General features: G+C 47.9%; 1 protein-coding gene across 1 annotated transcript in view; it reads left to right on the top strand.

Moving 5' to 3' along the window:
* LOC310684397 (gastric inhibitory polypeptide receptor-like) overlaps nt 1-13950 on the top strand; it is a 29878-nt gene that overhangs the window by 868 nt on the left and 15060 nt on the right. Inside the window, exons 2-4 of the mRNA XM_083455505.1 lie at nt 7108-7288; nt 10096-10195; nt 12259-12366. Of these exons, the coding sequence (XP_083311631.1) occupies nt 7232-7288; nt 10096-10195; nt 12259-12366 (265 nt within the window). The 5' untranslated portion in view covers nt 7108-7231. The remainder of the gene's footprint in view (nt 1-7107; nt 7289-10095; nt 10196-12258; nt 12367-13950) is intronic.

Below are 13950 nucleotides of genomic sequence, written 5' to 3'. Positions count from 1 at the left end.
GAAATAGCAAACCCAGATGAAGACAAAAGGGTGTGATTAACTTGGCTGGGAAACAGGGAAATGTAAATATCTCTTTTGTTACACTTGATGGGTGTTTGGTGGAGGGCAAGGGGAACCATGGGGCAGGGTCCAGGATGCTCAGATTACTGCCACCAGACCTCCCCTTTCATGATGTAACCGTGATGTATGAGTGATGTAGTTTGGGGGGGTGTAACATGGGGATGAGGGGACGCGGGTGGCGCTGTGGGTAAAACCTCAGCGCCTAGGACTTGCCGATCGCATGGTCGGCGGTTCGAATTCCCGCGGTGGGGTACGCTCCCGTTGCTCGGTCCCAGCGCCTGCCAACCTAGCAGTTCAAAAGCACCCCCAGGTGCAAGTAGATAAATAGGGACCGCTTACTAGCGGGAAGGTAAACGGTGTTTCCGTGTGCTGCGCTGGCTCGCCAGATGCAGCTTGTCATGCTGGCCACGTGACCCGGAAGTGTCTCCGGACAGCGCTGGCCCCCGGCCTCTTAAGCGAGATGGGCGCGCAACCCCAGAGTCGGACACGACTGGCCCGTACGGGCAGGGGTACCTTTACCTTTAACATGGGGATTAGCAGCTAATAAAAGTTTGGGGGCTCTTTTGTTCTGGGCTTCCATCTTGTTCCACCTTGTGGCAGGTGGGAGTCCTGCAGACAGTCTTCAATAAAAACCAAGCCTACTGGCTGCTGTTTTGCTCTGGCATTCCTGGCTGGTGTCCTTGTTTTTTTTGTCCAAGGGAGCCCTCAGATTTCTCCGCTAACAGGAGAAATAAAAGAAAGTCCTTCTTCGCTCAGTGCAGTTAAACTGTGGAACTCTCTGCCCCAGGAAGGAGCGATGGACACTAACTAGGGTGGCTTTAAAAGAGAATTAGACAAATTCATAGAGGAGAAAGCTAGCAGTGGCTACGAGCTACAAGGACGATGCTCTAACAGTCAAAGGCAGAAATAGTTCTGAATACCAGTTGCTGGAGGGGAGAGAGCTCTTATGCTTGAATCCTGATTGGATACTGGACTAAATGGGCCCTTGGCCTGATTCAGCATCCCCACTGAGAGCCAGTGTGGTGTAGTGGTTAAGAGTGGGAGTCTCGTAATCTGGGGAACCGGGTTCGCGTCTCCGCTCCTCCACATGCAGCTGCTGGGTGACCTTGGGCCAGTCACACTTCTCTGAAGTCTCTCAGCCCCACTCACCTCACAGAGTGTTTGTTGTGGGGGAGGAAGGGAAAGGAGAATGTGAGCCGCTTTGAGACTCCTTAAAGGGAGTGAAAGGCGGGATATCAAATCCAAACTCTTCTTCTTCTTCTTCTTCTTCTTCTCCTTCTGTTCTCATGTTACTTCTTTTCTGTAGACCAATGTTTCCCAAATTTGGATCTCTAACTGTTTTTGGACCACAACTCCCATCACCTTTAGCTAGCAGGACCAGCGGTCAGGGATGATGGGAAATGTAGTTCAAAAACAGCTGGAGACCCAAGTCTGCTCTAGACCAGCTTGGAACTGGGGTTTTTAGAAAGGCCCTTTCGGTGTGGGGTTGCCAACTTTCTTGAAACGAGCTGTTCCTATGCCTTGAGCTGGAGCAACTTCATTTACAGGTGGTGAAGAGAGATTTGCTCTTCTCTAAACCACAGAGCCTAGGGCTTGCCGATCAGAAGGTCGGCAGTTCGAATCCCTGCAATGGGGTGAGCTCCCATTGCTCGGTCCCTGCTCCTGCCAACCTAGCAGTTCGAAAGCACGTCAAAGTGCAAGTAGATCAATAGGTACCACTCTGGCGGAAAGGTAAACGGCGTTTCCATGTGCTGCTCTGGTTCGCCAGAAGCGGCTTAGTCATGCTGGCCACATGACCTGGAAGCCGTACACCGGCTCCCTCGGCCAATAAAGCGAGATGAGCGCCGCAACCCCAGAGTCGGCCACGACTGGACCTAATGGTCAAGGGTCCCTTTACCTTTACCTTATGGCCTGAAAGGTTTCTGAAGATCGATTAGAGCAAGCATAGGCAAACTCGGCCCTCCAGATGGTTTTTTGGGACTACAACTCCCATCATCCCTGACCACTGGTCCTGTTAGCTAAGGATGATGGGAGTTGTAGTCCCAAAACATCTGGAGGTCCGAGTTTGCCTATGCCTGGATTAGAGAAAGAAAGGGGTGGGTTTTTTCCCCTGATTGGCGAGCAAACTTTCATTTTGTGTGGCAGAGGAAATAAAATTTTGGGAGGAGGGTGTGAAACTACCCCTGGCTGGTTGCCAGGCGGAAGGTGCTTTGGGCTTCAATAGGCACTGTATTGATATTGACAGACAGACACAAGTTTCAAAACTCCTTTCGATAACAACCTTTGGGTGCCTTCCAGCTCTGCAATTCGATGATTTGATGAAAAAGCTTCAGGGATCAACTGGATCACAAGAATGGCATCTTTGCTAAGACCCTGACTTTGATCCTAGAATTTGGAAATAAGCCCTGTTGATTTCTGTGGGGCTTCTCAATATTGAAGAGGCGGTTTTGGGTGAGGGTGTCAAAGGGAAGGCCACAACTTTTGTTTATTTTTTTAAATTAATATATGGGAAATGCCTTTAACAGCAGCTGATTCTGATAGTATATGAACAGTGGAGGCTTTTCATAGAATATAAAACTAAGGGACTTGGCTGAGATGGCAAAGTTGAGGTGTTTAATTGGAGAAAAATTATTACTGACATTTGTTAAGGTTTGGAAATTTCTTGTGGACTTTTTGTGTGAAAGAGAAAATGAAGATGGGGAAAATACTGGTTCATAGAAGGTAGAATGGCTGGATCTTATGGACTGAATACTATATTTAGCTGCAGGACAGAGAGCTAGAAGTCTTTTTCTCTTTCTCTTTTTTTTCTCTTTCCTCTTTTGCTTTGTCCCTCCTTTGGTCTTCCTTTTCCTTTTCTCTTTTCTGCCTTCGTTTTTTTTAAAAAACATTAAGTAGCTGTTTTATATCAGTGCATTATAAAAATATTCTTTGTAATGGGCATTCATTTTTGTATATCTCTGAATAACTATCGATGAATAAATTAAGAAAGAAGAAGCAGCTTTTCACAGAACGAAGAAAAACATTCCCATCAAAGGATATCTTTGTGAAGCCAACTGCTATTAAAGGCAGAGGAGCAGGGACAAGGAAAAAGAGTTGGCAACCCTATGCGAGGGGAGCAGCGGTGTGTCCTTAAGGCTGAAAATATGCCAAATTTTCTCGCAATCTACGGCTTGCTTCTGAGTAAAACTGCTGAGGACACGCAGGATCATTTCCTTTCCTTCTGTTTGGTTTTGCAGATTATCTCCATGTAAAAGAAAGGGCACAGGGTTGTTTCTGTTCCTTATAATATCCTGGTTTCTGGCCAGGCCGTCTCTCCTTCTTTTAATCAAATAAAAAGGTATTTTTATTTAGTTTATACATGAGGAGGAGCAGACAGACCAGGTCTGCGTCAGAAGCCTAGGGAGCTGGAAGGGAGAGAGATGGGTGAAGGAAGCAAGTTGAGGAGGCTGGTGGCAAAGTCCTGGTTTGGGACAAGAGAGTTTGACCGCCGAAGTTTCCTGTTGGGGAATTTGTTGTTGTTGTTTAGTCGCTTAGTCGTGTCCGACTCTTTGTGACCCCCTGGACCAGAGCATGCCTGGCACTCCTGTCTTCCACTGCCTCCCGCAGTTTGGTCAAACTCATGCTGGTAGCTTCGAGAACACTGTCCCACCATCTCGTCCTCTGTCGTCCCCTTTTTCTTGCGCCCTCCATCTTTCCCAACACCAGGGTCTTTTCCAGGGAGTCTTCTCTTCTCATGAGGTGGCCAAAGTATTGGAGCCTCAGCTTCAGGATCTGTCCTTCCAGTGAGCACTCAGGGCTGATTTCCCTCAGAATGGAGAGGTTTGATATTCTTGCAGTCCATGGGACTCTCAAGAGTCTCCTCCAGCACCAGAATTCAAAAGCATCCATTCTTCGGCGATCAGCCTTCTTTACGGTCCACCTCTCACTTCCATACATCACTACTGGGGAAACCATAGTTTTAACTATACGGACCTTATGTGTGGGGTATAAATAGTAAAATTATAATGATGGAATGGCCTTCTTTATGGTCCAGCTCTGATATTGGTGCCCAAATAAGATTCAGTTTCCGGTCAAATCAGCTTCTGTACATGAAACTGGAATTCCAACTTGCCCTTTGCTTCTGGGAATAAAATGTCTTGAACCGGCTCTGTTTGGAATTACGGGGAGAAGACAACACACGACTTGCCTTGTTGTCCCTTCCCTGTTTCCTCTGTCCTGCCGCTGCGCCCCTAATGTGCCCAGCCGGATGAGGCCGGCCCCCTCCTGTTTTAAAGTGCATTGCGGAGAAGTGAGCATCGATTTCCAATTTTTACTTCCTCCTGACAGCTTTTAGCCAAGTAAACATCGCTGAGCGCGGAAACAAGACACTGACAGCTTGTGGATAAATGCCCGAGGGCTTCTTTCGCATCCTGAAAAGCGAAAGGAGGGAGGAGAAGCGGAGTGCGGCCCAGTGGTTAGAGCAGCATTCACCAGCCTGCTTTTGGCTGCTTGGGATCACAGCCGAAGCTGGCGGAGGGCAACTGGTTGGAGGGAGTCGGTCTCTCAAGGCATCTCGCTAAGCACACACTCTTGGCGGGTTCCCGTGAGAACCTTCCGGAACAGCAGCTGACAGAATGAGAAGTCTAGGGCCTATTTTTAGGGCACTTAGTTTTGAACATCCCTCTGTGGCCTAGGAATATAGGGGCAAGGGGACTGGAGGGAAGTGGATTAGCTGCAGAAAAGGACCCAAAAGGAGCCCAGATTTTGGGAACTGGCAATAACAGCCTGCATAAACCTCTGCCCAACAGGAGAGTGTCGGTTAAATTCCAGGTGACCCATTTATTCTGATCTGTTTGCTGGGAGGTTAGACAAAGCTGAGTCAAGCAAGCGTCATCCCACACTTTCTGGTGCATTTCCTTGTCGCTTGTGGTGTTGTTGTTTAGTCGTTTAGTCGTGTCCGACTCTGCGTGACCCCCTGGACCAGAGCACGCCAGGCACTCCTGTCTTCCACTGCCTCCCGCAGTTTGATCAAACTCATGCTGGTAGCTTCGAGAACACTGTCCCACCATCTCGTCCTCTGTCGCCCCCTTCTCCTTGTGCCCTCCATCTTTCCCAACATCAGGGTCTTTTCCAGGGAGTCTTCTCTTCTCATGCGGTGGCCAAAGTACTGGAGCCTCAGCTTCAGGATCAGCCACTTCATCAGCTCTGAATCTACTTGTACTTGTCCTCCGCTCTTCCTCAGTAGCTCTTCCTCTTCCTTCCGACCTGAGGGGCTCATCTTCCAGCGCCATAACTTTTATATGCCTGTTGTCTTTGTCCATGGAGTTTTCTTGGCAGGGATACTGGCGTGGCTTGCCGGTTCCTGCTCCAGGTGGATCACGTTTGGTCAAAACTCTCCACTATGACCTGTCCATCTTGGGTGGCCCTGCACGGCATAGTTCATAGCTTCTCTGAGTTATTCAAGCCCCTTCGCCACAGCAAGGCAGTGATCCATGAAGGGGTCCTTGTCGCTTACCTCGCCACTGTAGCAGGAACCCCCCCCCCATCATTCAGTTTGTACAGACTTCACACACACTCACACTCACACACTACTCACGCTACACTTCTGTTATAAATTCATAGAAAATCAACCATACATCAGATTTGCACTGTTCCACTTTTATTTTACTCCATGAAGGAAGGACTACAAAATGGGGAAGGTTTGATACAGGCCGCCATAATCCCTTGAGCATAGCAGCACATCCACAGGAGCCCTGCCCAGTTGCTATGCCAACCCTGATGGTCCTAGACATAAGACCATCAACTACACAACAGACTGCATACACGAGTGGATTCAACATGGACTATAACAAAAGAACAGTGATTGGATTCCCCCTCAGGGGGCAGGAAACTGCGACTACCTTTTGTCTTCAGAAAATAACTCATGGGGAGGGGTAGAGGGAAACCAGCCAGGTGACAGAACACTCAGGTTACCACCACAACTCCTCCCTCAACCCCTCCTTTCTGTAATGTATGCATGATGTTTCTGGGGGTGGGCTTGACCTAGAGGAGGGAAATTTCAAAAGTTTTTATAAGGTCTTGCACACCATTGTTCTGGGTCTTTCCTCTCTCCTGCGAGTGAGGGGAACACCCTGTTGCAACAGTACAATAAAGGCCAAGCCTACAGGCTGCTGATTTGCTCCAATTTACTCTGGTTGGTGTCTTTACTTTTTGTCCAAGGGAGCCCTCGGATTTTTCCAGTAACACCACAAAAAATATTTGGGGGGAGTCTGTTTGTTGAGCAAGAGCCCCACGTCAGTGTGGATTGAGCATCCCAAATTTGCCAGTATGCAGTTGAATCTCATCTAGAAATCGGAGCTGTCTGGAAAGGCTCTGTGGTTTTTCTCTTTCAAATGTTTTTTTTTATTGATTTTTAATTTCAGGTAACAAACCCTGACAAGGAACATGGAGCTTAGTAGTTCCACAGAGAAGAACTTAAAATGTTTAATAGACTATTTTATTTTAATATTCTGTTGAAAGCAGCCCGGGGTGGCTGGGGAAACCCAGCCAGATGGATGGAGTATAAATAAATTACAGTGGTGCCCCGCAAGACGAATGCCTCGCAAGACGGAAAATCCGCTAGACGAAAGGGTTTTCCGTTTTGGAGGTGCTTCGCAGGACGAATTTGCTATGGGCTTGCTTCACAAGACGAAAATGCCTTGCGATTCCTGGTTTTTTTTCCCCTCCCCCCCTTTTTCCCAAGCCCCTAAGCCGCTTAACAGCTGTTCGCTAAGCCGCTTAACAGCTGATCGCTAAGCGGCTTAACAGCTGATCTAAGCCGCTTATCAGCTGATCGAAGCCGCTAATAGCCTTTTAGCAGCTAATCCGCTAATCCCTTAAGCCTTTAATAGCCGCTAATAGCCGCTAAACCGCTAATAGCGCTAATAGCGCTAATCCGCTAATGGGCTTGCTTCGCAAGACGAAAAAAACCGCAAGACGAAGAGACTCGTGGAACGGATTCTTTTCATCTTGTGAGGCACCACTGTATTATTATTATTATTATTATTATTATTATTATTTCACCCCCAGAACTCTTCCACCGAACGTGGGTCCAGTGTGGATGGAGGCGGACTCCCACTGCAGAAGGCTGCTAGCCAGAGGAGCCTGAGATGGATGCCCCTCTCTGGCCTCGTGTCTGTTCCGCAGCCGAAGCATGCCGGGATCCCTGGATCTCTTCCTTTTGCTTGTCTTGCTCCAAAAGAACGCGGAGGTGAGGCTGGGGGCGAGGAGCAGGGTCTCATCCGCATCCTAATACAGCGGACACTCAGGTTGTGAACATGATCTGTGAGTGTGCAGGGACGCACATTCGCAACCCGCAGCAGCGCGTCTGCGCACGCGTGGGTTGTGATTCAGCACTTCTGCGCATGCGCAGAGTGCGATTTAGCGCTTTTGTGCATGCACGGCCACCAAAACCCGGAAGCAACCCTGTTCCGGTACTTCTGGGTTTCGGCGGGTCCGTAACCCGAAAAAATGCAACCTGAAGCATCTGTAACCCAAGGTATGACTGTATCATAGACACGGCCAGATTTAGGTTTGATGAGGCCCTAAGCTACTGAAGGTAATAATAAATAATAATAATAAATTTTTATTTATACCCTGCCCTTCCCGGTTTAAAAAACGGGCTCAGGGCGGCTAACAGCCAATATAAAACATTGATTAAAATGCGACTATAAAACAGCATAAAATACAACATAAAACGCAGCATCAGTATCAATAAAATTCAAAAATTCAGGGGTCATGGGGGGGGGGGACAAAACAAAAAACCCACTCAGTAGACATCAAATGATCACCAGAGCTAACTGGCCAAGTTGGTCCTACTAGGGCCAGCAAGGAGAGACCAGGGAATAATTTAAATGTGGGGTTCCAGAAAGGGTTTCTTCATAGAAGAGGAAAGGGGGAAAGGGAATAGAGGATCAGGCTAATTCAAATTGAAAGCCAGGCAGTCCTGCAGGGCCCTAGTCTTGTAGGACAAAGCATTCCACCAGGTTGGAGCCATCACTGAAAAGGCCCTGGCCCTGGTGGAGTCTGGCTTCCTTGGGGCCCTTTAGATGTCCAGCTGTACTTTGTCAACAACAAATGGCCATTGTTTTTTGTGTTGAATATATGCTACAGTACAGTCATACCTCATGTTACATTTGCTTTATGATATGTTTTTTCAGGTTGCATCCCGTGGCGACCCGGAAGTATTGGAAAGGGTTACCTCCGGGTTTCACTGCTTGCGCATGCGCATAAAATGACTTCACGCGCATGCACAGAAGTGGCGAATCACGACCCGCGCATGCGCAGACACGCAGGCATGGGTTGCGCTCTATTCATGTTGCGAACGGGCCTCCAGAACAGATCTCGTTCGCAACCAGAGGTACCACTGTACAGGGTAATTTATGGGCCTAATAGGTATCTAAAGCCATTTGCGCATGCTGCCATGCAACCTGTTAAGTTGTGGGTGAACATATCAGACGACACAACGATTCTTCAAACAGCTCTTGTTTATTCAGAGGCCAGAACAGAACTGAACTGAAGGATTCAGCTAGCCTGCTTATATAGAGCTCCAGCACAACGGAACTGTGACAACTTTCTGTAACTGTCCAATCACTGAATGTCACTTTCAATCCCTTATTTGCATATGTGGACCTGAGTGAAAACTATCTACAGTATCCTCCTGCTGGCCCAGGGTGAGAACTTCAGTACATAACACAACCAGTCCATGCAAAATGTAGACACCCTATATAGGGAAAGGAGCAAACCAGTGATATTTTAGGGAGCAGGCTAGCAGGCGGGGGCCATTACTTACATCATAGGAGCCTACACAACACAAAACACCGTTGCTGTATGTAGGTTTTATTTTATTTGTTTTTTATCTTATATTTTGGAAATGTACATCCAGGGGTTTTTTCCTCTTTAAATTTTTTGGGGGCCCCCAAGAGAGTGGGGCCCTAAGCTATAGCTTGTTTAGCTTCTACGTAAATCCGGCACCAATCACAAAGTTGCGAGGGTTGCCTAATTCTTTCGGGCCTTGGAGCACCTTTGGGAATCTAAGAAACATGGGCACCACAGAATCACCCAAATCACAGCAGGAAGATGGGCACTGGGCCATGTTCAGAACCAACCCAAACAACAGGTAAAACAAACAAACAAAACCTAATTAAGCATAGGCAGCCCCCCCTGCCCCAAAGCCCTCAGTTTATTTATTTTTTTAATGAAAGGCACAAGGTGGGGGAATGAACGTGCAGGCTGCAGGTAAAATACACACTAAGCAAAATAAATATACGTCCTGCTGCTGTGCCGTTGTTCAGGGGCCTGACACACAAAACTGCAAGCAAAGCTTTTTCTTTGGTGTGGTGATGAAGCGATAGAAATTGCTTTCTCTCCTTGCTTTCTGTGGACCAGGCTGCAATTTCAAGGCCCAGGTGCAAAGCTTGCAAAAATAATAATAATAATAATAATACTGTATTTTTCGCTCTATAGGACACACTTTTTCCCCTCCAAAAATGAAGGGGAAATGTGTGTGCATCTTATGGAGCGAATGCAGGCTGCGCAGCTATCGCTGAAGCCTGGAAGCTATCGCTGAAGCCTGGTGCGCACCGACCCCTCTCGCTCTCCAGGCTTCAGGCAGCTATCGGCAAGCCTTCAGAGCGCGGCAGGAATTCCCACCAGGCTCCGAAGGCTTGCGGATAGCAGCCTGTTTTGGGGGCTGGGGTCGGGGGAAGCTCGGGCTTCCCCCGCCCTACCCCGCGGCTAAAACCGAAGCCAAGACAGCGAGCGGGATCCATCCCACTCTCTGTCTTGGCTTCTGCCATAGCCACGCGCAGCCTCTTTTCTTTATTTCCCCCCCTAAAAACTAGGTGCACCCTATGGCCCAGTGCGCCCTATGGAGCGAAAAATACAGTAATAAGTGGGCAACTAACCTAACTAAACATCAGGCAACTTTTGGAAGAGCTATGTATTCTGGACAAAACCTTTAGGTGACTAGCTTATATGTACCTGTTGTTGTTGTTTCATTTCCCTCCCCTGTCGCAGGCAAGCTCCACCGAAAACTCGGCCAAAGAGATGTTTGAGGCATGGCAGCAGTACCAGGCAGCCTGCTATCGCAAGATCCTGGAGGAACCGCGTCCCACAAGTGAGAGAGAGAGCAAGGGATCTTCTTCCCCTTTGGCCTGATCTAACGGAGTTTTTCTTATGCTCTTAGCAGTATAATGAGGTCTCTTCCAAACCACTGCTTTATTGAGCATCCGTCCTGGTTTGTTTGCACAGTGTCTGCAGAGAGGTTAAGCAGCGTTGCGTCAAGTAATTGCTGTCCCACGTTGTAAATAAAAATCTGCCCTTTTCCCTTATGGGGTATCCAAGAGCCCGTATAGAGTCCTTACATAGGTTCCCTATTGGTAGGAGAGAATAACAGAGGCCAACCAGAGAATACTGAGAAGCAAAGCAGCTAGTAAGCTTGATCTTTATTGATCTGTTGCAACAGGGTGCTCCCCTCACCCGCAGGAGAGGAGGAGGACCCAGAAAAATGGTGTGCAAGGCCTTATAAAGACTTTTGAAATTGCCACCCTGTAGATCAAGACCACCCCCAGAAACATCATACATACATCACAGAAGGGGTGTCACCTAAGACCACCCCTCAGATACATCATACCTACATCACAAAAAAGGTGGTCTAAACAGAAATTTGAATGTTGTTTTTCTCCTGTCCTTGTTTATCTCCTGTCTGGCAGGTTACTTGATTGGATTGCCTGGGGAGCCTGGCCAGTCTTTTGTAATGATAAATACTTAGTTCCTTGGCCAGGTCACAGGCTCACACCTTATTCATATCTTAAATGTGCCCTTAAAACAGGATTTGTGAGGAAAGAGACAATGGGGAGGTTTCCCACTTTGACCTTGCAGAGAAAACATTTGGTCAGTTTGGGAATCAAAATGGTTCCGGGTTGGCCTTCCTGTGCTGATCTATGTACGTGCTTGGTTGGTACACTTGTGAACATTTAACATATATCTAAGACCTCAAAATTCCTATCATACCCATGTTTTATAGTTCATTCAGTTTCCATATTGCAAAAAGTCTGATGTAGGCAGGAAGAAAAGGATCTGTTGCCCAAGGTTGCTGATGAAAGGTGTTGCGTGATCAAAGCTGATGAGATACAATCTGATCATGCAACCTGAATTTGACAGCATGTGATTGAATCTCCAAAAGGAGGCACAGGTTTGAAATGTCCCAACTTGCCCACCCCACCCTCCCTCCCTCTCTTTCATCCTGCCAACTCCAGGAATCCATAATTTTTTATGTTCCAATGTCACCAAGAAGCGGTATCTTGCAAATGAAATTTCTTGTGCAAGGCTGTTTGGCCGGTACACCGAAATTTGCCCAACTTTTCCCAAGAATGGCATTTTGCTTTATTTATTTCTGTTTCGTTTGCTTACTAAATTTGCGTTAACGCCCTTCATCCGTCGATTCCGGGGCGGTTCGCGACACGAAAACACAAGATAAAAAAAACGGAATACATAATATAAACCAGAAACAACAAGAAACAAACAAACAAACAAAAACACTCTTTCCCCCCACCCCCTTTCACAAACACATTTTAAAGTACAGTGGTGCCCCGCAAGACGAATGCCTCGCAAGACGGAAAACCTGCTAGACGAAAGGGTTTTCTGTTTTTTGATGCGCTTCGCAGGACGAATTTCCCTATGGGCTTGCTTCGCAAGACGAAAATGTCTTGCGAGTCTTGAGATTTTTTTTCGCTCCCCACCCTCTTTTTCTAAGCCGCTAAACCGCTAATATCCTTTTAGCAGCTAATCCGCTAATCCCTGAAGCCTTTAATAGCCGCTAATAGCCGCTAAACCGCTAATAGCGCTAATCCGCTAATAGGGTTGCTTCGCAAGACGAAAAAACTGCTAGACGAAGAGACTCGCAGAACGAATTAATTTCGTCTTGCGAGGCACCACTGTATATAGGTTGGGTGTTTTCCGATACCTGATTTACTTGTTAATCTTCACAAACGTGGCTCCCCAACAACTGCCATTCGGAAGGTAGACTTCTCCTGAAGGCAGAAGCTCTATTATGCCACCATGTCCAGCAGTCATTGAGAGATCCCCTTCTTCTTCCTGCTGTTGCTCTGTCCCTTGGCTTAATCCCCCTTTCCAAAGCGTTGAACGACCTCTTCCCCCTTTGCTCTGCCCTTCTTCCAGGTCTGGTGTGCAACCGTACATTTGACATGTACGCCTGCTGGGGTGATGCTCTTCCGAACACCTCTGCCAAGGTCCCTTGCCCCTGGTACCTGCCTTGGCACCAGCAAGGTCAGTATAGATGCAAAGGCACCTAGTATAGTTTGTCCATCTCTTAAGTCTGGGCCCCCAGACTGGTTGCAATGTTTGCTAAATTTCAGAACTGTTGGTCCTGCATTGCAGGCGGTTGGGCTAGATGACTCTCGGGTTCCCTTCCAACTCTACAATTCTGTGATTCTATATAATAATAATAATAGTAATAATAATAATGACATTTATTTATTTGTACATACATACACGGGTGGCGCTCTGGGTTAAACCACAGAGCCTAGGCCAGTGTGGTGTAGTGGTTAATGGTTCTCGTTATCTGGTGAACTGGGTTCGATTCCCTGCTCCTCCACATGCAGCTGCTGGGTGACCTTGGGCCAGTCACACTTCTCTGAAGTCTCTCAGCCCCACTCACCTCACAGAGTGTTTCTTGTGGGGGAGGAAAGGAAAAGGAGATTGTTAGCCGCTTTGAGACTCCTGAAGGGGAGTGAAAGGCGGGATATCAAATCCAAACTCTTCTTCTCTTCTTCTTCTTGCCGATGAGAAGGTTGGCGGTTCGAATCCCCGCGACTGGGTGAGCTCCCGTTGCTCGGTCCCTGCTCCTGCCAACCTAGCAGTTCAAAAGCATGTCAAAGTGCAAGTAGATAAATAGGTACCGCTCCAGCGGGAAGGTAAACGGCGTTTCCATGTGCTGCTCTGATTCACCAGAAGCGGCTTAGTCATGCTGGCCACATGACCCGGAAGCTGTACGCCGGCTCCCTCGGCCAAGAAAGCGAGATGAGCGCCACAACCCCAGAGTCGGTCACGACTGGACCTAATGGTCAGGGGACCCTTTACCTTTTACATACATACATACATACATACATACATACATTGGTACCTCTGGTTGCAAACGGGATCTGTTCTGGAGCCCCGTTCGCAACCTGAGCAGAACACAACCCGCGTCTGCGCGTGCTTGGGTCGCAATTCGCTGCTTCCGGGTCACCGCAGAACGCAACCTGAAAACGCTCAACCTGAAGCAAATGCAACACGAGGTATGACTGTACCTACATACCCTGGCCATCTCTGGGCAGCTCCCAGCGGAATATTAAAAACACGATGAAACATTGAACATTAAAAACAGGGTTGCCTTCAGATGTTTTCTAAAAGTCAGATACAGTGGTACCTTGGTTGTCAAACTTAATGCGTTCTGGGAATCTGTTCGACTCCTGGAACCGTTCAAAAACCAAGGCGCGACTTCCGATTGCCTGCAGGAGCTTCCTGCACTCCATTGGAAGCCGTGTCAGACATTTGGCTTCCAAAGAACATTAAAAAACCAGAACACTTCCAAGTTTTCAGCTTTCGAGAGCCAAAGCGTACAAGTACCAAGGCGTTCGAGAACCAAGGTAGATGTTTATTTCCTTGACATCTGGTGGGAGGGTGTTCCACGGGGCAGGCGCCACCACCGAGAAGGCCCTCTCTGCCTGGTTCCCTGTAGCTTCACTTCTCGCAGGGAGGGAACAGCCAGAAGGCCCTCGGCGCTGGACCTCAGTGTCCGGGCTGAATGATGGGGGTGGAGATGCTCCTTCAGGTATACTGGGCCTTTGAGGCCGTTTAGGGCTTTAAAGG

Source organism: Podarcis tiliguerta, assembly GCF_965153285.1.
Source record: "Podarcis tiliguerta genome assembly, chromosome: 8".
In the NCBI taxonomy this organism is placed as follows: domain Eukaryota; kingdom Metazoa; phylum Chordata; class Lepidosauria; order Squamata; family Lacertidae; genus Podarcis; species Podarcis tiliguerta.
Note: the sequence above shows the minus strand (reverse complement) of the source record. Positions and strands in the feature narration are given on the sequence as shown.